At 40.6% G+C, this 22,183-nt stretch overlaps 1 protein-coding gene across 4 annotated transcripts; it reads left to right on the top strand.

Annotated features, from left to right (window-relative positions):
- The first annotated feature begins 1,093 nt into the window (after nt 1-1,093).
- Nucleotides 1,094-20,050, top strand: LOC113014809 (uncharacterized). 4 transcript variants are annotated; one of them, XM_080296727.1, is made up of 13 exons: nt 1,097-1,281; nt 10,765-10,875; nt 11,275-11,766; nt 12,020-12,061; nt 12,311-12,352; nt 12,602-12,652; nt 12,739-12,780; nt 13,175-13,216; nt 14,194-14,235; nt 14,435-14,488; nt 15,011-15,153; nt 18,911-18,974; nt 19,782-20,050. In XM_080296727.1, exons 4-12 carry the CDS (start codon nt 12,034-12,036, stop codon nt 18,962-18,964), a joined length of 498 nt encoding a protein of 165 aa, XP_080152853.1. In that variant the 5' UTR covers nt 1,097-1,281; nt 10,765-10,875; nt 11,275-11,766; nt 12,020-12,033; the 3' UTR covers nt 18,965-18,974; nt 19,782-20,050. The 4 variants fall into 4 exon arrangements, with proteins under 4 accessions (XP_080152856.1, XP_080152855.1, XP_080152853.1 ...); XM_080296728.1 differs by having other exon boundaries at nt 18,911-18,970; XM_080296730.1 differs by lacking the exon at nt 14,435-14,488 and having other exon boundaries at nt 1,094-1,281.
- The last annotated feature ends 2,133 nt before the right edge of the window (nt 20,051-22,183 follow it).

Genomic DNA, 22,183 nt, shown 5'->3' on the forward strand with positions numbered 1-22,183 from the left:
CATCAGCCAGCTCCAGCATTAAGGTATGCAGTGCAACCTAGTGGCTCACCCTACCAACTTAACTCCTCCAGGGCACCCTCTAGTGGTGGTTGTGGAGTCTGACACTACCAGTGTACATCAGTGTGTGGCGGGGGCATGGTATGCCGTTCCCATACAAAGAATTGCAGTCAACCTGATGTGCATTATTGATGTCATAATAGCCTGTGTCATCTGATTCACAGCACACCTAAAATCTGAATTAGGCTCTGCCAACAGGAATCAATCTTATTAACGTTATGACATCTCTCTGGGGAGTTAGCTCACACCAGGTTACCACCAAAAGTGGAAGCAGTAATGTGAATAAATGTTTTTCTTTAACAGAACTTAACAAAAGACTTCTAACTACACCCGCTGACTGCACAATTCCTGCTGTCTGTAACGACTCAGTTTCAAATGCTGAGTAGGAAATTAGTTGCTGTGTACCTCATGAAGAAGGAAGTGGTTTCTGTGATCAGCTCTTTGACACATTCAAGCCACAAAGTCTCTGATCAGATGTGAGACAGTAACATTAAAAGCATTAAACTTTATTAAGTTTATTTGTAGCTCATAAGGCCACATTAGTCTGTTGTGTTACGTATCTGCAAGTTCCAAATCACATAACAGCAAAAGAGAATAAACTACAGCATTTTTAAACACCATTTAGCAATTTTGCTTTATTTATTATTGATATTCATGACACTAATCATCATTTGACTCAAATATAAAAACAGCAGCCGTGCCACAATTCTATGTTCTTTTTTTTTTTTATCTATAAAACAACAGCAAGTCTGACATTTTCAGTGACCAGTCTGAAGTCTGCAAACATGCTCATGCTGCAGCACATCACAGACCATAGCATCACATCTGTGAGACTGTGGTACACAAAGCCTTAAAGTCAGGAAAAATGGCAAGGCCTTTCCAAATAAGAAATAAATAATTTATTACATTCTATAATCCTTACAATATTTAACTGACAGAGAGTGAGCGTCTGTAAATACATAATAGTAGTGCATATGTTTTGCGGGTGTGTTTGTGTTTGTGGTTAGCTGCTACTTCCTTCATGCTCATCTCTTGAAACAGCTGCGTGACAGAGGCGGAAGCAGATGGTTGAGGCTTTTAGTTCTCCCAAAATGTCCACAGGTACTCAAGTTGCAACACATGTGAGATATAGCAAAGGAGACCGAGTGGATGGTGAAGAGAAAAGCCAAGTGGAGATTCAAGAACATGAAGACTACTCCATCAGTCCTGAGTTACAGGAAAATGGTAAGCACTGGAAATTTTGTGGTGCAGCAATGAATGCTGACTTTCACATTCAACACCTAAAATAGCTTAATTAGCTTAAGATGCTTTTGAAATTTTTTATGTTAATATGATTATGAAGTCTCCTTTGAAACCTTATTTAGAGATAAAGTATCTGAATTTCAGGAGTGAGACCACACCTCCAAACACGCTCCTTCTGGTTCTTATCTATGATCCCCCAATTCTAGAGCTGTTCCTTCTCGTTTTCGTGCAAACACAGTTTGCTCTCGTCCGTTCTCGTGTGAACACCTTTGGAGAAAGTCTTTAACACAGCTTATTTTACAAGAGTAACATAATTTTACCCATCCTTCCATTTTCTTGCAATCACCTTCTCATTAGTGGTGGGACAATCAATCCAAATATCGATTGTATCGATACTAAGTCAGTATTGGTATCAGATCGATACTGGCCTAGTGAGATCGATTCTTTACTTTAAGTTCTGCTCTTGTTTCCAATGCTGTGCTTTCGGCAAAGACGAAACAGCCAAGTCGCCGGACTCGCCGCTCCTGGGACAGCGCCAGAGATGGGGGTTGTTCAGTTGTTTACATGATAATTATATTTTCACCTGTTGTTTTTGTTGTTGAGAATTTTAATTGTAATTTTTGTATTATAGTTTCTCAACAGTACTCATTTTAATTGTTTTACTGGTTTTGGTGCACTTTTATTTTTAGAAAGAAATACTAAACGAAACCATCACGGCAGACCCAATGGCATTTTCATGCTTCGCAGCATCATTTACTCTTACAAAAATCACACGGTTGCTGTAACATTACATTCAACGGCTGCAGCCCTCCCGCTGCCAGCTGTACACATCACCACCAACAACAACTTTGTCCTAATTATGTCCTGGGTTTTAACTCTTTAATAACACTATTTAATAATAAAATTAAATATTAGCAATTCATTGAGTGTCAACCTTTTTTATTTAAAAGTATCGGTATCGGTTTGACACCAAAATATGCAGTATCGCACACCACCACTTCTTTTCTGTCAGCACATCAGACAACGAGCTACACAAGAAACTGAATACCATATGAACTTACTAGCAGCTTTCTCACTGGCCGACAATCTGGTCTGCTATGTTTATCCAACCAGTCGTCTCTCTGCTAAATCCAGTTATGAAGTAACCACATCCATGCAATTCAGCAAGATCACCCACCAGCAAAGCTCATAGCAGTTACTTTGAAACAAGGCCACAGACCGGGAGAGTTAGCGGAAAAGCCAACGGACACCAGCGCCGGACCCAGAAGCCACAACGTACCCATGCTTCTGTAAAGTCTCCTGAATATCCTTCCATTAAGGATTCAGACTGGACCAGCTACAACTGCTTCCATTCACCAGCATTCTAACTTTCAAGGGCTCTTAACCACACAAATCTAAATGTCAATCCAAAGTCTTCTTACTTGCAAAAGCAAAAATTGCAGCTCCAACAGCAAAAGCTACTGCATACCTTGTAGCTCCACCCACCCATCAGCGCCAGCTAGCAAGCTCAGTTCTGTGCAACTGCCTCCTAACACCATTTAATAACTGGAAATCATTTGCTAGTTCCATGCTCTGCTGGTCCTCCATTGCTGTTTATCTCTGCTAGTCATGGGATGCCAGTTTTAATGTATAAAGCGCCTTGAGGCAACTTTTGTTGTGATTTGGCACTATATAAATAAAATTGAATTGAATGTTTTCCATCCCTCATTCTGCAAAGTGCAGTTCTCCTCTGATCAGTCTCTCAGTTTAACCAGCCCTTCAGAAACTCCCCACCCTCTGTTCATTTCAGAAATCGGCACATTAGTTATCACTACCTTACCCAAAGTAAATTAACCTGCTAGGCACCCCCTCTCAATTTCTACTCAAAGACAAACTCACATAAGCTTTCACGAGCCATCAAGCCATTACCTCAAGTCTTAAAATCCTGGCATGCATCACTGCTCTCTGTCAGAGCTTCAGTTAAGAGTCATGCCACGTCACTATCTGATCAAGGGTTCCCCTCATTAAGGTCTTATATTGTCCGAAATTTCCTTTGATCTCTTCTTACGCCATTCCTGCCGAATTTTACGACTTCCTCCACTCCACTATATGGAATCCTTGTGTTAGGGGCTGGTCTCCGTGTCTGAGTAAGACTCATCAGCACGGTCGATGAGTCTTACGAGCAAAGCTCTGATACAAGGCACACAACAGCACCCATACGTTGCTAATATAGCAGGGAAAACAGACAAAGAAATCATAATTGACATAATAAAACCTTTCCCTTGCCCAAAGACAGAGGTCATCCATGCTTCCAGTGGGTTGTCAACTCCTGAATGGTCATGCATTGTGGTGGACAGCGTCTTCAGGCCTTCCAGAACTCTGATCACAGAGCCATCGGGTGCTGTGTTATTAGGAATAAAAGTACAGCACTCCCTTTTTCTCCCAGCAACATGTCCAAAGCATTTCTATTTTGCACTGCCATTAAAGATGTTGGACCCGACTGCAATAGTCTCTGCAATGCCTTCCTCCACCTGTGGTGAATGTCGGTACTGCGGATGCCATATTGGAATGTCAGATTTGAGTTCAAAGGTCACAGGGGAGCAGGTGGTTAAGCCAACATCAGTAGGCCCCTGTGACCACAATGTGTCAGGAAACTGTGAGAGGCCTTTAACGACCTCTGGATGATCTGTCAGTTCCCTGCCATGCGTTCTGCGAATGGGATGATGTTCCAATATAGTATCATCTGTGTGAGATGTTGAAATTCTATAGGTTTTAGTACTTGGGGAGAAGGAGACATCAGGAATCTGTGTAGGTTGCCAATCAGTTGCTCGTGACGCTACGCGTATCATGGGACTGAAGTCCTTTGCTTGGTGTCCAGAATGAACCACTAGAGACACATGAGGCACAGACTCGTGACCCATTTGGAACCAGCTTTCTTGTTCTTCCGCCAAGTGGACCAGGGCTGCTACCCCCTTGCGGTCCAACATAAATATCCCTGGTAGAGACCTTCCATACCTTCCCCTCCAGGAATTCATGGAACAGGTATTCATACCACTCAGTAATTTCGCGGTCATAAAAGAGCGTCACGTGGTATGGGTCGATGGGTGGAGCATATATTGTCCAGGGCCATAATCCAGGGCCGCCAGAGCTGGAAGTGTGCCAAGATGCCATCAGAGGTTGTCAGATGGGCTCAGTAGATTTCTGCTGTGCGGTCAATGTCCTCAGACAGCAGCCACTGTCCTCTCGTGCCTGTGGCCACACAAGGAAGCGGTGTGCCATCTCTCAAAGTCACTGTTAAACCATCAGGCCCACACATGATCACAGCTCTCAGTTTGATGAGCAGGTCTCGCCCCATCAGGTTCACAGGCACTTGCGCTGAAATGACATATGGATGAGCCACTGCTTGCTTTCCAATTTCAGTCTTTAAAGGAATTACCTGCCTTTCCCCCTTCTCCCCGGCCTCCCTGTGGAGTGTGTCACTGCTGCCAGTCCGAGCTGTACCAGTCAACCTCCCAGATCGGCATTTGGGGTCTTCGTCCAGGGATCATGTGTGGGTTTGGAGCCTGATGGAATGGACCACCCCTTCCTCCCTGAGGCGGGCCCATATGCTGCTGTATTTGTGGCTGCTGTGGACAGTCTCTCGACCAGTGCCCAGGCTGATAACACATCAAACAGACACCTCTAGGCCCATGACCTGCTCCAGGCGCACCCCTTCCATAGCCCAGGGCACCGGTGGGCAGCCTTGAACTACCATTACCTTAGGCGAGCCAGTTGATTTGTTCTCTTTCTTTCTCTCACTTACCTTCTGTCTCGCTTCTCCCCAGTTGAGCTTAAGAAATTGTTCCTGAAGCTCCTTTAGGTCCACTTTCTTCTTATCTTTCTCTTATTAATGCTTCCCCAAATAATGCACCAGGTGTCTCTCCCAGCGATTTGCATCTGCCCCTTCTAAGTCAGGGTAATCTAAGATTTTTTCTCTTGCCTTTTCTGGTACCCCCTCTAGCATAGTCTTTCTAAACGATACCTGGGGTCGGATATTTTTGACGCATGGAATTCCCAATCTGCTCCTGCATTTGAAAAAAAGGGTGTGGAGTCTGGTCTGGTAGTGAAAGCTGCCAGTATTTCTTCCAGTGCAGTAACTGTAATGCACCGGCCAGCTATGGCTCGGAAATCCCCTACCCCATATGGTATCTTCTTTCACCCCCTGCTGCAACCACTAGGGGCATTTCTAATGCAGATGCAGGGAGCATCGCGTGTCACTCTTCACTCCAACTTGGTCACACACACCGATTATTTCCTTCCACATTTCCCGTATTTTACCATTCTTACCTGTTGGGTGTCCTCAATGCATCACCTAGTTTCTCTTTTTGCTTCTCAATTGTCTTCCATTGAATTTCTTCCTCTGTTGAACTTCTCACTCCTCTAATAATCTCCCCTCGTTCAGCAATTATTTTTTAACTGACCTGGAATTCCCTCTACTTACCACCAGATGTCGCCGTCCTTGTTGCTCCTCCTTCATCTCGCCTATGAGTCCGCCCCCTTAGGCAGTCTCCTTCACAGCTCGCTTTGAGGCACTTCCTCCTCTGCCGATTCAGGACAATGCCCTAAATCAGCACACAGAGTGGGTGCGGTCCGCTCTTTTAGACCTCAACCACACCAGAACAATGGACCCACAATCTTCAGATCACGGCACAAATTACTTAAACTGCAGCACGGCGTCTAACCGCGGTTTCTCTTTTTCCCAAAACACAATCAAATTATACCCCCCAATAAACTCACAATTTACAACAATTAGTTGGCCTCCCGTCACAATTTCCACACACACCACAAAAACACAATCTTAAACTCAAATCTCTTAGTATCTGCACTTACTCCCAAACTTCTCTCGAGACCCCGACTCTAACGGGGATTTTCCGACACCACAAACACACTTTAGACTCCAATTCCTTTATTACTTCAATTTACTCCTGAACCTCTGTCGGGGTGCCGAATCTTTTTATTTTTATTTATTTTTATTTTTTTATTTATTTATTTATTTTGGAAGTGACATCAGAAACAGCAGCATGTGACATCACGTGATGGCGGAGCTTCAGTTCATCCTTTGTCATCCTTTTTTTTTTTTTTTTTTTTGTAATAGGACAGGGGGAAAGAATGAAAGAAAGAGGGGGAGAGGAAGAAAGAAAACCAAAGGGGAGAAGAGACGGTGAGAAGGGGGGGAAGAGAGAAAAAAAAAAAACAAAAAAAAAAACTCCTGGGTCACCTGTATGGAGAGAAAGAAAAACAAAAAAAACAGGGGAGACAGCAAACAACAAAGAGCAACATAATAATAAAATTAAAAAAAAAGCACCATCACAATAAACTAGCTAGTCATAGATATCAATAGTTACTAAATAATAAACGATATTGTGCAGCACGCAAGATAGACAGCGCACAGTGTGCTTTGAGGCAGCAGCCAAGAAAGCTTTAGTCCGCGTCTGTGAATACCCATGTGTACACCTGTGTGCATACCTGTGTGGATCAGCATGCTTGCATTCCAAAGGTTTCTCCATGTAATGATCTGCTAGAGAGTGTGGGGAGCCACAGCCCTGTCCTCTATGGTATCAAGCAGGTATGGAGGAGATCAAAACTCCAGACATCCAGAGGCCCCCAGAACACAAGAGACCATGGAAGACCCACAGAGGGGCAGCCGCGCCACTGTCCCAGTAAGAGCTGAGGAGAGTCCCAGATGAGAGCTCATTCAGCAGCCACGGAGCAGAAGCCAGGGGGAGTTGCAGTGACGTGCCCGTGAGCTCCGCCGGCAGCCAGCTGTGCCTGAGTGACCGAGCCCCAGGCCGAGAGGCCGGGGGCACTCCACCTCCAAAGTGGCGCGAGCGAGCCCCAATAAGCGGCCGCCAAGGAGTGAGCCGGTGTGTACCCGGACGCCCACCCCCAGATACAAAGAACCACCAACGCACCGACACCTGAGGGAGTCCGCCACCGGCAGGGTGCCGAATCTAACAGCAATTGCACACACTCTTCACGGCCCTCTAGTTGCAGCAGACACTCCAGTTCAACCCAGCACAGAATTTAACTGGCCCAAGCAACCAGTCCTGCGTTTATGCAGACTTGAGTCCGTAACGGGGACTCTAACCCCGACTTAGTTATTTTAAGGGTTTCAGTCTGAAGGTTACCAACCTAGTCCTCCCGTCCCACAGGTCTCGCCCTCGCATCCAAGAGCCTGTGGAGCAGCCAAGCCCAGAACACACATGCGGCCTTTAGCCGGTGACAAGGCCTCTAACCCCAGTTTTCTTACAGTAGGCTAAACATCAACCTGAAATTCTTGACAAACGTCTCCTGCTGTAACGGACTAAGACAAACTTTTAACCACCTATTTATTCTACTGAGTGAATTTACACTGGGATACGCTCAACTTAGCAAACAGATAATTTAGCATTCATCCAATAGGCACACTTCGAATAAACAGGTGGTGCTTACCTTTTCAGATGAGTGAGCCGGCTCTCTGTTCGCTTCGTTTGCGCGATCTCAGAGCAAAAATGTCCCGGGTTTCGGCATCAAAACTGTTACCTCTAAACAGTTTCACCCCAGTTCTTAGATTCCTCAGGCCTCCAGAGACAACACCAGCACTAAGTAGTCAATTCACAACACTTTTATTTATCCACACTCATTGATACAGCTTCTAGAAGGGAGATGTACAGGACCCTGGAATTCATCAGCAGATCTCAACTCCTTTGCTGTTGCACACAGTTTTATAGACGTGACCCCCATTCTAAGCCCTATACGATGTGCCATAAAACTAAACACTGTGTTTGTATGTTGTGTGTGTGCGAGTACGTGTGCACGTACCTGTGTGTAAGTGCATGTGTATATATGTGTATGTACCTCTGCGTACGGAACTTCTTGTGGATCATAAAAGTGCATTTCCCTTCCAGACCAAAGTTATCCAGTTTCAAACACTGTACTGACACCCACACCCAGGTATCTCCTTCGGAATTTCCACTCAGCCAGTGTTGCCAACTCCTCAGTAAGGAAAATCGCTATTGGTTGTCCTAAAAGTCGCTAGAAGTCGCTAAATGACGTCATTGCCTAATTTGCATAACTGGTCATGCTAATGTAATTGTAACCTATGTTGTTGGAGAGACAAATAACATCGTGGAAGAGACATAAAGTGAGTAAAAACGTCCTAAATGCATTTAGAGTTTATTTAGAACTACAAATTAAATTTATTTTAGTAATTATTGTTTTTTTTAATGTCACAATTCCAACCCTGCTCCTTTACCCGGGCTTGGACCGGCAAAAGTGACCCGAAATAGGCACTCTGGTGGAGTTACTTTGTGTGTGTGTTTATAAGTAGTTTTAAACCTTGTGATCCACAAAACAGCATAAGAGTAAAAGAAGAACTGACTGCGTTACAGCACCTGCTGCTTGTTGAGAGTAAAAGCGATACGCGCCTTCACGTCTTTTTTTAGCAACTTTCTTTAGAAAAAAAGTTGCTAAGGGGTCTGAAAACTCGCTAAATATAGCGACAAAGTCGCTAAGTTGGCAACACTGTACTCAGCTTTAGCTTCTTTTTGTCTTATTTTCACAGCTCAAGGTGGGGGAGGGTCTCCTACAAGTCTACGCCTACGTTTATGACACATTTAGGCCTATATTACATCCAGGGCAGTGTCAGTGTCTCTACTATACTTCTATGTCCTAAAATAAGCTACAAACATCTTCTCCTTCTCTTGTTCGCTCTCCCTGTCTCTTGTGTTAAGCTTGCGAGTCCAAGTTCATGTCTCTCCATGTTTTAAAAGTCTTGTTTCTATGTTCATTGTGCTTAGTTTTACTTTTCCTTGTGGTGTCATGATCATTTGGGTCAGCTGTGTCTCCCCAGGTGTTTCCACTTCCCTCATTACCCTGCTGTGTATTTAAGTCCTCTGTCTCCCTCTGTTCATTGTGGGTTTGTCTGTTTCCCTCTCCCCATGTCAGGTCAGATTCCAGGTACTGCTTGATTCTGTTTGCAGTTTTACACTCGTACTCCCGCTCAGAATCATGTTCATGTCTCGTTTTTAATTGTTTGTAATTAGATACTGATTACTTTTTTCAAGTAACTTGACCAACACTGATTACTGCAGAGGTCTTTGACCTTTGTGCCCCACAGTTATTACTGCTTCTAGGGGATGCCTTCTTTGGCAGTGTTGGTCAAGTTACTTGAAAAAACTAATCAGTAACTAATTACTGATTACATCCCCCAAAAAGTAATCCTGTTACTTTACTGATTACTTATTTTCAAAAGTAATTAATTACTTAGTTACTTAGTTACTTTTCAAAAACATGATTTACAACCTGAATAGGTGATAAAGTGATAGATCTTTAAGCCCAATTCTACTTTTTCTGCATAATCCATCATACAAAATGTAATCAACTGGAAAAGTCTCTTTTTAAAACTTGTTTTAAAAGTTAAAAGTTTTAATCTTTTAAAAAAATTAATTATCTGCAACATTCTCTGACTTGAAGAAATTTGTTTAATATTTAAACCTATTTTCTGCACATTCCAGCTCATAAAATAAAATATTTTTTGTGTTTACACTCAGTCTTTCAAATAGATGCAAGTAAAACACAGCAGAAAATAAATAAAGTCACAGACTCAGCGGTCCTGTTGCTCTATTTTCACCTGTAAAGCAGGAGTGGGGCAGGCGGAGGTTTACCCTGGTGCAGGTGTGCCGCGGTCAGTGGAAGAATCCGCGAGTTTCTCTGTGAGTTTCCCATCACGTCGTAGCTACTCGGTGCTTGTTGGAAGTTTAGGGGTTTTTTTCGCTGTAAAAAGAAGTTTTCTTCCCACGCACAGCGGACGCTAATGTTTTTGTCACTTTTTATGGAATCAAACTCAAAGTAAGGTCAGTACTTCCACGCTTTAAACGCTGCACGCTCATACTTTCTCCCGCACTCGATATATTATCCATTGTTGATCTGCACACAGCTGTTGTCACGAACGGCGCACTCGCTTACGTCACTGTTATGAGACATTCTCGCAAAGAAATCACGGTTTTAGTAACGCAGTAACGCAGCTTGCTTACGGAAAAGCAACGGTAATCGAATTACCGTTTTTGCAATAGTAATCCCTTACTTTACTCGTTACTTGAAAAAAGTAATCGGATTACTGTCGGATTATTGGGTATCTGCCAGGCCCCTTCAAGGCTTTCCCCAAACTGCAGCGTAATTTATGTGTAAACCTTTTATCTGTTAAAAATGCTGTCAAACCTAAAATGAGGATGTGGGCCCATCAAGTGTGTGTGATACGGAACCACTTGGACCCAAATGTTGCTCTTCTTACTGATTAAATGAAAAAAGTCACTTTTGGCTGCTACTTTAATCACAAGGAGCTGCCACAGCTGATTGCTGTTCATCTTTGATGTGTCTACTCATAGGAATATAAATAGTGTGGTGAGATAATAGATACAATTATCTATTATCTCACTTGGTAATAGATAATGCATTTTGTCTCTACAGGTCAACACACTCGAATGAACCGTTCATCTGCCAAAAGGAGCCATTCCAGAGTCATCGCAGCAGCTCTGGGAGCTTGTTTTGTCTTGATGTTGACTGTAATTGTCAGTCGCGGTGAGGCTTAACTGTTTTCTATAAAGACCAAAGTCCAACACTTGTGTTTTTGTGTTGTTCACCTTATATATTTGGAAGAATAATTTGGCATTTCATTAACAGCTCAACCCCCCCATGTTTTTTCACATTTAGCGCTTATTACTTTTCAAAATGTTCTGCTAGAGGTACAGTGCTGAAATTTAAATGACAAAATGAAACATTTGAGCTGTAACACTATTTTGTTCAAGATATTCAAACGACCTGGTGATTACCATTTCCCAGTATAGACAATAACAGGGACAGGAAAAAAAATATTCAAAACGTACATTTGTGTGAACGGACAGACACAAAATCAACTTTTTAAACTTTAAGAACTGTAATTTTAAGGTTGATCTGCCTGTTATTTACTGTTTTCCTCAGGTATCTCAGCAACCTTGCAGTCAGAGCAGACCAGTACTTTACATAGCCATCTTACAACGGAAACTACAACCGAGAAAGGCTTGTTTACCTTCATTTTTAACAATCAGATGTTGAAGTATACCTATAAGCAGTTGTTGAGGCTTCAAACCGCTCAGCGAGTTTGTGTGTTCGTTCAGTTACATAAAAAAGTTTGAGGGAACATTGGCTGTAAGCTCTTTTTTCTATGAAGACCAAAAGAGATTTTACAGTATACACTTTGCATGCCATTTTGATGATCACTATATGTAATGTAAGGACATATGCTTTCCTGGCTTTTCAATGCATTTTCATAATAAATGAATAACATATGTATAATATATATATTATAATATAATTTATAATAATATATAAATTTTAAGTCACCTGCAGACAACCAAAGTACAATTTCAATTCTTTTTTCAGCAACTGTAAACAAGATAACAGCACAAAGTACAACAAAGAAAGTTTTAAAAGGTAATTATAATTTTTTTTGTTATAATCAGTTTTAACATTTAAATGTTTAACTAATTATATTTTTGATGAGGACTGAAATAGGTTTTACAGTTTATGCTTTGCATGCTATTTTGATGATCAGTATATGTAATGTAAGATTATTTATTTTATATTGACCTGTGTTTTCCCAGCTTTTCAATGCACTTTCATAATGAATGAATAATGTCAAGTCGCCGACAGAAAACCTGAGTACAATTTCAATGCTCTTTTTCAGAAAATGCAAATAAGATGACAATACCAAGTACAACAGAGAAAGGTTAGGAAGCTCTTTTTTACCTAAAGTTTTAACAATCAAATACTTAACTACAGAGATAAGCTGCTTGGTGAAGTGTAATCACAAAGGTATTGGAGGTTATGTATTGCATGCCACTGTATGTTTATTAGTGTTTCCTGTCTCTTTGGGGTTTCTTTTGGTGTGTGTGTGTGTGTGGGGGGGGGGGGGGGGTAGCGAACAACATTAAGTCGTCCACAGAAAACTCAAGAACAACTTCCACTTATTTTCCAGAGAGTGTAAACAAGATGACAACACAAAGTACAACTGAAAAAGGTTTAGAAGCTCATTCATTTAAATTTCTTAAGCAATCCCTTTTAAGAATGAAATGTTTAGCTGTAATTGTAATTTTATGATGAAAAATGAAAGAGGTGTTTATGTTTTGCAGGCTATTTTGATAATCATTATATGCAATGCAAGGATATTAATTTGGTACTGATCAACATTTTCTTTGGTTTAGTGCATTTTAGTAAATTTTAAGTCACCAGCAGACAACCAAAGTACAATTTTCATTATGTTTTTCAGCGAGTGTAAACAAGATGACAGCACAAAGTACAACAAAGAAAGTTTTAAAAGGTAATTTTTTTTGTTATAATCAGTTTTAACATTTAAATGTTTAACTAAGTCACTCCGCAGAGTACAATTTCAATGCTCTTTTTCAGAAAATGCAAATAAGATGACAACACAAAGTACAACAGAGAAAGGTTAGGAAGCTCTTTTTTACCTAAAGTTTTAACAATCAAATACTTAACTACAGAGATAAGCTGTTTGGGGAAGTGTAATCACAAAGGTATTGGAGGTTATGTATTGCATGCCACTGTATGTTTATTAGTGTTTTCTGTCTCTTTGGGGTTTGGTGCACGTGTGTGTGTGTTTAAAAGAGCCTACATTTTTAACATTTAAATGTTTAAATACAATTATATTTTTGATGAGGAGGGAAATAGATTTTACAGTTTATGCTTTGCATGACATTTGGATGATCAATTTATGTTTATTTAGGGATATTTATTTGACGTTTATCATTTTCTTTGGTTTTAATTTTAACAAATGTTATATCACCAGCAGACAACCAAAGTACAATTTCCATTCTTTTTCCAGCAAATGTAATGATGACGACAACAAAAAGTGCAACAGAGAAAGGTTTGGAAATACATTTATTTATTCATTTAGACAGTCAGTTTTAAGAATCAAATGTTTAAAACTAGTTTTATTTTTTTTAATTTTTTAAATCCAGTCCTGTCTGGCAGCTTTTGAAATTAGAATTATGAGTTGAATGCACTGTTGTGCTAAACACGTTCTCTATAGACTCTTCTTGTTCAGGTGTTTCTTTTATCTGTTTATTTATAAATTTCTATTCATGTTATTTCGCCTATTACATTATATGTGCTATAGTATGACAAGGCAGTAAAAAAGGGGGTATAGAGGAAGATTTAAAGACCAATAGTACAAATATAAAGGCACAATGCTTTGCCAAATGCCACACTTGTAAGAAATACAAACTTACTGCCGCTACAACACCAAAATTCAAAAATGGACAGTTATATAAATCAGTGACACTTGTGGTGTGTGTGTGTGTGTGTGTGTGTGTGTGTGTGTGTGTGTGTGTGTGTGTGAGACAGAGAGAGAGCACTTAATTTCAATTAATTTCAATTTGGTAAATGTTAAATCTCAAGACAAGACTTTTTTTAATGAAGTTTTTGAAGTTACTTTGTGTCATTATCCATGTGTTTGATTTTGTGCTCCTGTAGAAGAAAATATGAGTTTTAGTATATTTATTCTAACTGTGAGACATTGGTTACTTCCATCCATCCATCCATCTTCATCCGCTTTATCCGAGGCCGGGTCGCGGGGCAGCAGCCTGAGCAAAGAGGCCCAGACCTCCCTCTCCCCAGCCACCTCCTCCATGTGTCATTATCCATCAATTTTAAAACTGAAATGTTTAACTACAGTTTAAATTTTTATAATAATATAATTACTTACACAATTTAAGAATATTTATTTGATGTTTACCTGTGTTTTATTTGATATTTAATGATTTAAATTAAATGATGATTAAATGATTTTTAATATATGTCAAATAACCAATAACCCTTTTAGAGTTTCTATTCTTTTTTTAGCAACTCTAAAAAAGATGACAACACAAAGTACAACAAAGAAAGGTTTGGAAACTCATGTATCTATTTGTTTAAAAAAATCACTTAACAATCAACTGTTTAAATGGATGTTTAATTTCTTTGATGAAGACTGAAAGGTTTTACGGTTTCTGCTTTACACAAGATTTTGACCATCAATTTATGTAAATCAGCAATATTTACTTGATTTGTATATGTGTTATCTTTGGTTTTCAATACATTTCAGTTTATGTTAAATGGACTAAGAAGATGATGACGACACGAAGTGCAACTCAGAAAGGTTTAGAAATGTCTTTTTTTTAAAACAGTGACTTTTAACAATGATATTTTAAAATATAATTTGACTGAAAGAGAGTTTAAAGTGTATGATTAGTGCAGTTTTGACAATCGATTTATGTAATTTAACTATATTTACTTGATGTTAACCTGTAGTTTCTTTGGTATCCAATGCATTTTAAAAAATGTTCAGTCCCCAACAGATAACAAAAACACAGCTTCTATTTCTTGTGTAAATTTCAAGAAAATGACAAAACAAAGTAAAACAAAAGAGGATCAGAGACTGATTGAAAGTTTTATTTTAATAATCAGCTAAAGTAATCAATTTTTAACTGTAGTTGTAATTTTTTGATAAAGAAGGATCAAAGATGACAACACAAAGTACAGCTGAGAAAGATTTTCTCTCATTCTGTCTTTTTTGTATCTTTGGCTCTGAAGACATTTTTGATTGAACCTTTCTAAGTTACACGAGACTGCAGTGAAATTTATTTTCATCGTGAAACTAAATGATATACAACCCTTGCAGGATATAGCTGTCCTGTAGGATGGCTGAGGGCAGGATCCAAATGTTACTATGAATTACATGACAGGAGAAGTTCGCAGGAGAATGAATCATACTGCCAGGGAAGAGGAGGAAGTCTAATTGTCGTAAATAGTAGAGAAAAACAGGTAGGTGTGTTTACACTTCTCAATTGAAATGTGACCAAATATTGCTTTTTAAATGCGTTATTTGTTGAGTGTTACCGCATCTGTGCTTTCAACCAGATACAGAATCTTTAACTACCAAGGAAGCAGGTTAGCACAAGCAGCAACTGGTTAATCAAAGGAACAAAACTTAGAACAGAATTTCAGATATACTTAAATATGCTTAAATGATCATTTATGCATATTTGTCTTTTTTTTCGGGGGGGTTCAAGATGACGCCAATGTGTATGGCTTGCCGTCTGTTCCTCCAAATCTGTTTTAATGGTATTATTCTGCTGTGACGTCGACTCCCTGCTGGTCTATGATCGCTAAGTTTTACTTAAACTTCGGCTATCTCCCAATACTCTGGTGTGTAGACTGGGAAACACAAAATACTGCCTCCACTCCTGTCGTTGGTTCCTACTCACCTGCTCCATGTACCTGTGCAATCTCCCCGGAAGCGAGGTCACCGTCGCGGCAAACAGAGTGGGAGATTGGTGAAGCTGAAGGCCTGTTGAGCGTTTGGTTCTGCTGTTTCTTCCGGTGCTCCTAGCGTTGCCTGCCGCCCCCCTTTTCCCTGGCATCTTCATAAGCCATCCTATGCATGTCTGGTGCCACTTGCTGGCTCTGAGATGTTCCCACACCCCCTCCCATCATACCTGTCCACGGCAGTGCAGAGCGAATCTGCAAAACCTGCCGTATGTTTAATGAGCTGATGTCTGGTGACTGTTCAACTCCGGCCAAATTTGGCCTGGTAAGACTTTCATCCTTAAGGAATATTTTTTGTTACACTACTTGGACTTTCTCTGCCTAACTGAGACGTGGACAACTGCTGGTGATTCCAGCGCCTTTGCAGAACTTTAGCCTTCAGACTGCTGCTATTTTAATGTCCCACGCAGATCTGGTCGAGGTGGAGGAGTAGCTACCATCTTCAGAAATCGCTACAGGTGTAAACAGGTTTCATTGGAAATTTATTTTTCCACTTATTAACTGTTGCTATTTGAAATAGCCTATTCTCCCCCTGTACTGTGCACAATAATATACAGGGCCCCAAAATACAGTAAGGGCTGTATAAAGGAATTTGCTGCATTTCTAACTGAAGTCACGATAAAATATGACTCCTTTCTTATTGTCGGGGATTTTAATATTCATGTGTGCTGTCCAGAAAAGCCCATGGTTAAAGACTTTTTGAATCTTACTGATTCTTTTAATTTAGTTCGATGTGTGTCTGCATCCACACAACAGTGTGGCCACGCTCTCGATCTGGTTTTAGCGCACTCACTGCCTGTTTTAAGTCTCTGACCTGTTTTCTCTGATCATATGCTGGTTCTGTTTTACATCTCGTTATCTATAAATGAATTCAGGGGGCATGTCCCTGCTCAGCCATCTCGTTTGTTAAATTTCTCTCCACCTTCTATAATCAGTTCTCCATTCCCGAGACACTCCAAAACGTAGAGGAACTCAGTTCTTGGTTTCATACCACTTGTCAGACTGCCTTGGATATTGTTGCCCCTCTAAAAATCAGGCATCCTAAGACCAAGTTTGGACCCTGGTTGAACAATGAAACCTGTGCTGCGAGGCGTGAATGTCATAGGGCTGAGTGGAGATGGAAAAAAGATAACTTACAGGTCTCTTTACAAAATTTAAGCGAGCGCTGGGCCTTATATCAGTACACAGTAAAAGAAACAAAGAGGAAAGGCTTTGCTAACATTATTTTGGTAAATTATCAGAAACCACATACAATGTTTAACTCAATTGAGACTATTTTATGCCCTCCTTCTTCTCTCAGTTTTGAGCCTTCACTTCTTTATGAACAACTTAGTTTTGGCTAGGGTACGGATTATTTTGCCCACATCTGACCAATTTGTCTTTCAACAGTTTGAGTCGGTTATTGTTGCTCAGCTACAGGAGGTGGTGGATCATCTAAAGCCTGTAGGCTCACCTCACGATGCTATCCCTCCCCGTTTTCTGAAAAACGTTCTTTCTACCATATGTTCAACTATTGTAACCATTTTAAATAGCAGCCTTACCTCAGGTGTGGTTCCAAAGAATTTCAAAGATACAATTTCTTCTTAAGAAACCTGGGCTAGATACAAACGCTGAAAACTTCAGACCAATATCTAAGCTGCCCTTTTTATCTAAATTCTTGGAAAAAATAGTATATAACCAATTGATATATAACCATACTTGAATGCACAAAATATTCAGGAGATTTTCCTATCTGGTTTTAAAGCAATGCATAGCACTGAATCAGCACTTTTAAGAGTTTGTAATGATATATTTTAATTTGATTCTGGTGAAAGTGTCATTCTTATTTTACTCGATTTAACTGCTGAATTTGACACTGTAGACGATGAAATTTTAATCTGTGTGTGTGTCCGTATAACAGGTGTGGCTCTGAAATGGTCTTATTTAACAGATCGAACCTTTTCAGTTCGCTTAGGAAACTGAGTCCTCCCGTGCTCCGCTGTCTCATGGAGTACCACAGGGTTCCATTCTGGGCTCTATCCTGTTTTCGCTTTGTTTACTTCCCTTGGGCTCAATTTTTAGAAAACACAGACTCTCTTTTCACTGTTATGCAGATGACTGTCAGATTTATGTTCCTCTTAAAAAGAAAAATGGGTCGTCTGTAAATCGCTTGCAAACATGTCTGGAGGACGTCAAGTCGTGGTTGGCGCTAAACTTTCTTTGCTTTAATGATTCTAAAACTGAAGTAATGATGCTTAGACCTGCCTCCATTGGTGTTCTGTGTGTTGATTTGCAAACCCTGAAATCATTTTGTAAACCAGAGATTGTAAATCTAGGTTTTAAAATGGATCCTGAACTTAAGCTTGAAGGCCAGATTAGGTCGGCTGTAAGGTCTAGTTTCTTTCATCTGAGGCAGCTGGCCAAAATTAAGCACGTTCTTGCGCCACAGCAATTTGAAACAGTAATCCATGCCTTTGTAACCATTCGGCTGGATTACTGTAATTATGGGGTGAGTCGATCTTCTGCTTTTCTGCAGCTAGTCCAGAATGCTGCTGCACGTCTTTTAACTGCCACTCGTAGATGCGAGTATATGACCCCAGTTTTATATTCACTTCATTGGCTGCCCGTGTATGTTAGGATCCATTTTAAGCTGCTTTTTATTTTTTTAAATCTTTGTCCAATGCTGCCGCTCTGTACCTCTCTGAGCTTCTTCATCCATACATACCATCCAGGTCCCTCAGGTCGGCAGACCAGCTCCTCCTGAGTGTGCCTGTAATCGTAAGTTCAGAGGGGATTGTGTGTTTGTGGTGTCAGCACTAAAATTGTGGAATGAGTTGCATTTACATGTTAGACGGGCACCTTCCTTATCGCTTTTTAAATCATGTCTTAAAACATATTTATTTACCCCGGCTTTCAGCACAGCAGGATTTTTTGATGTCTCTTAATCTGTTCGTTATTAATTATATATATTTTTAATTTTAAGGTATTCTATATGTAATTTAAACTGTTTTCTCTTTGTTTCATATTTGTAGCACTTTGGCCAACATTGTTGGATGTACAGTGCTTTATAAATAGAATAAAGAAAGATCTTTCTTTAATTGCTAGCTCCAATTCCCAGGAAACAAAGTCAAACTCTAAACGTGTACTGTTTGCATTCTTGCTCTTCACTTTATTAAAGAAATAACTTATTTAACTAATTTCTATTTTTTTTTCACTGTATAAAATATACCTTTACAAAGTATGGCAACTCTTCCATGTTTTTGTCTCTGTGTAGAGAATACTTCATGGGGAAACAACTGAGGAAGTTCAGCAGTGCGGGCTCCAATGACAAAATGCAAGTATGGCTTATCCTTCCATCTCAAATGTGAATGGGATTTTGCACTGCACACTAATCTGCCATAACATTAAAACCACTGACAGGCATACTAGTGGTGCCCATCACAATAGGACACGCAGAGTGGTTCCAGCTCACCAGAATCTCGTTAAAAAGATGCTGTACTGTGTTTAGCAGCTGGTGCTTGGTGGTGCTTGGAATCATTTTAATGATAACAAAATAGATCTGATTTAATAAGTTTATGTTTGTGTTCATATACTAAGAAGCACTTAAATGAAAACTGCTACGATGAGAAAGATAATCTAGTAGGCACAAACATTTTCTGGTAGAGAATTAGATTAAAGCAGAATTCTATAAAGACTTCTGCATAATTCTGTTACCAACATTATATGGAATGTTGCAGGAAAATAAGGAAATGGCAGACTACCACCAAATATGTATTCTTTCAACATTAGTCTCTGGCTAAAACCAGGCAAGTACGCTGTGTTTCCTACCAGCTACCGTCCAGTATCTCTTTTTAATGTTGACCTTAATGTAATCTGCAAAGCTCTCTCATAAAGATTAGAGACAGACACCATCTCTACTTTTAAGATTAGGCTTCAAACTTTCCTTTTTGCTAAAGCATATAGTTAGGACTGGACCAGGTGACCCTGAATCCTCCCTTAGTTATGCTGCAATAGACGTAGGCTGCCGGGAATTCCCATGATGCACTGGGTGTTTCTTCTTCAGTCACCTTTCTCACTCACTATGTGTTAACAGACCTCTCTGCATTGAATCGTACTGGTTATTAATCTCTGTCTCTCTTCCACAGCATGTCTTTATCCTGTCTTCTTCCACTCACCCCAGCCAGTCACAGCAGATGGCTCCGCCCCTCCCTGAGCCTGGTTCTGTTTTCTTCCTGTTAAACGGGATTTTTTCCTTCCCACTCTCAACAAATTGCTTGCTTACAGTGGGTCATTTCATTGTTGGGGTTTTCTGTGTTTTCTTTGTATTATTGTAGAGTCTTTATCCTAAAATGTAAAATGCCTTGAGCTGTTGTTGTGATTTGGTTCTCTATGAATAAAACCGAATTGAACTGAATTGAATTGTTTTTGAGAGGGGTCCTTGCTGGCAGACATAGGTTACTGACGTGGTACACTGCTCCCGGCTCGATCTGGGGTGGGTTGGGGACTTGGCCTTATGGGGCACTCTGTCTCTGGCTTTTTTGGGTCTGGCTTTGCCTGAGGTGCGTGTGTCTTCGCTGGTGTATCGCCAGGGTTGTGGGCTGGTACATGCATGAATCTCAGCATCATCGGCTAAAATTCATATGAACTTCTGCTACACTTGATGTAACTTAACTTGACCATGAAACCACAACAACTGCGTTCCAGTCACACCCTGTTCCTTACTTTAAATCACAAAGCATCACGACTTATACGTAGGGATGGGAATCGATTTGAGAACTGGTTCCCACTGTTTCTTTTTTTTTTTTTTGGCCTGTCCCGTTTGGCTCTTTTGCATCAGAATTGTTGTCTAAAGGCGAAGAAAGATGCCCAACGGATTTACTTTACCAAACTGACCATCCCAGCCTTGCCGTAATGGTCCATTTGATTCACCTTTTATTGTTTATTTTATTTTCACTTACTGAATACGGGACAGACTTGACTGGAGGAAAGAAAAACAGCTGAGAAGGGGGACGGGGGAGAAGGGCAAAAAACAAAAACCAACAGAACGGGCAGAGAAAAAAATGCATATATCAATCACCTGGATCACCTGTTGAGAAAGAAAAAAGAAAACAAGAGTAATAGAATAAACAACATCACAATGATATATGGGAATATAACAGTAAATACTAAATATTAAACATTATTGTGCAGCACATAAGATCAACAGAACACAGTGAGCTTTGAGGTAGGAGCCAAAAAGGGTGTAGTTTGTGGGTGTGATCACCCGTGTGTACACCTGTGAGCATGGACGCGCTTGTTTTTTTTTAAAAGGTTCCTTCATGTAATGATCTGCTAGAGGGTGTGGGGGGGCCACAGCCCCGTCCTCCAGGGCTTGAAGCAGGTATGGAGGAGATCAAAACTCCAGACATCCAGAGGCCCCCAGAACACAAGAGACCAAGGAAGACCAACAGAGGGGCAGCTGCGCCACTGTCCTGGAAAGAGCTGAGGAGAGTCCCAGATGAGGGCTCACTCAGCAGCCGCGGAGCAGAAGCCAGGGGGGGTTGCAGTGACGCGCCCGTGAGCTCCGCCGGCAGCCAGCTGTGCCGAGTTCCCACTGTTTCAATTGTTTGCCATTTTTACAAACGATTCCCTTATTGATTCCAGTCGTCTCAAATGACGTCACCACGTTGCGGAGCGTCATTTACCTGGCAGGAAACACGGCGCCTATGCGGCACAAACGCTCAAAAGTTTGGTTATACTTTACGAGAACAGATGACAACAGGGCAACGTGCAATACTTGCAAAGTAGATATTTCATTTAAGGGAGGAAACACTACGAATATCAAAAGCATTTGCTCACAAAACAGACGATGACCTTAAATGAATGTCGTGTTTTTAATTCCGCTCCGGACTCGTGACTCTCAACCCAGCAGCAGCGCTAACGTTTGCACGTCCTCTCCCGTTAATGCGGCAGGTAAATAATCAACTAACAGTGCATATTATGTTAGCGCGGTCTGCCTTATTACAAACCTGCCATTACTGTGCATTTAGTGACCATGATGAGACAGACAGAGTCTGGCTCAGATGCTGGCAGCTCTCGCTGCAGTCTACCGGCAGCGTCTCCTTTCAGACCAGGATAGACGAATGTCACCGAGCAGTGACTCAGTTTGTGGTCAAAGGCTTGCACCTATTTGCAGTGGCGTGTCTAGAAAATTTTTGTTGGGGGGGCCAGGTAGGGGCACAGATTTGGAGAAGGGTGGCAGATTTAATTGGCAGATAATGTTTAAAAAAATTCTACCAACCATTAACCATAATTCGATAATCCTATAAACCTAATAACCAAATGTACTTTTAACTCTTATTAGAATGAGATTTTAACCACTACGGTGCAAAGTTTTTAGATACTGCGTTGATAAAGTACAAGAGATACAATCAGTGCTTTGTCAGTGTTTACTCAGCATTCAAGGACATCAATATTTGCATAGTATTTTTACTGACATATAGTGCACATATGTTTTGGGCAAAAACATTTTTGAAAATTAAAATACGAACATTTGTAACAAAAAATT

This window comes from Astatotilapia calliptera, chromosome 22 (assembly GCF_964374335.1).
Source record: "Astatotilapia calliptera chromosome 22, fAstCal68.1, whole genome shotgun sequence".
Taxonomy (NCBI): domain Eukaryota; kingdom Metazoa; phylum Chordata; class Actinopteri; order Cichliformes; family Cichlidae; genus Astatotilapia; species Astatotilapia calliptera.

Bases quoted from the DNA above. Each gene is read 5' to 3' on its own strand.
- LOC113014809 (XM_080296727.1), top strand. From the start codon at position 12,034: ATGACAATACCAAGTACAACAGAGAAAG. The intron at 12,653-12,738 runs GTAATTTTTTTT...GCTCTTTTTCAG, and splicing joins AACAAAGAAAGTTTTAAAAG to AAAATGCAAATAAGATGACA. The intron at 14,489-15,010 runs GTTTAGAAATGT...CAACCCTTGCAG, and splicing joins ACGAAGTGCAACTCAGAAAG to GATATAGCTGTCCTGTAGGA.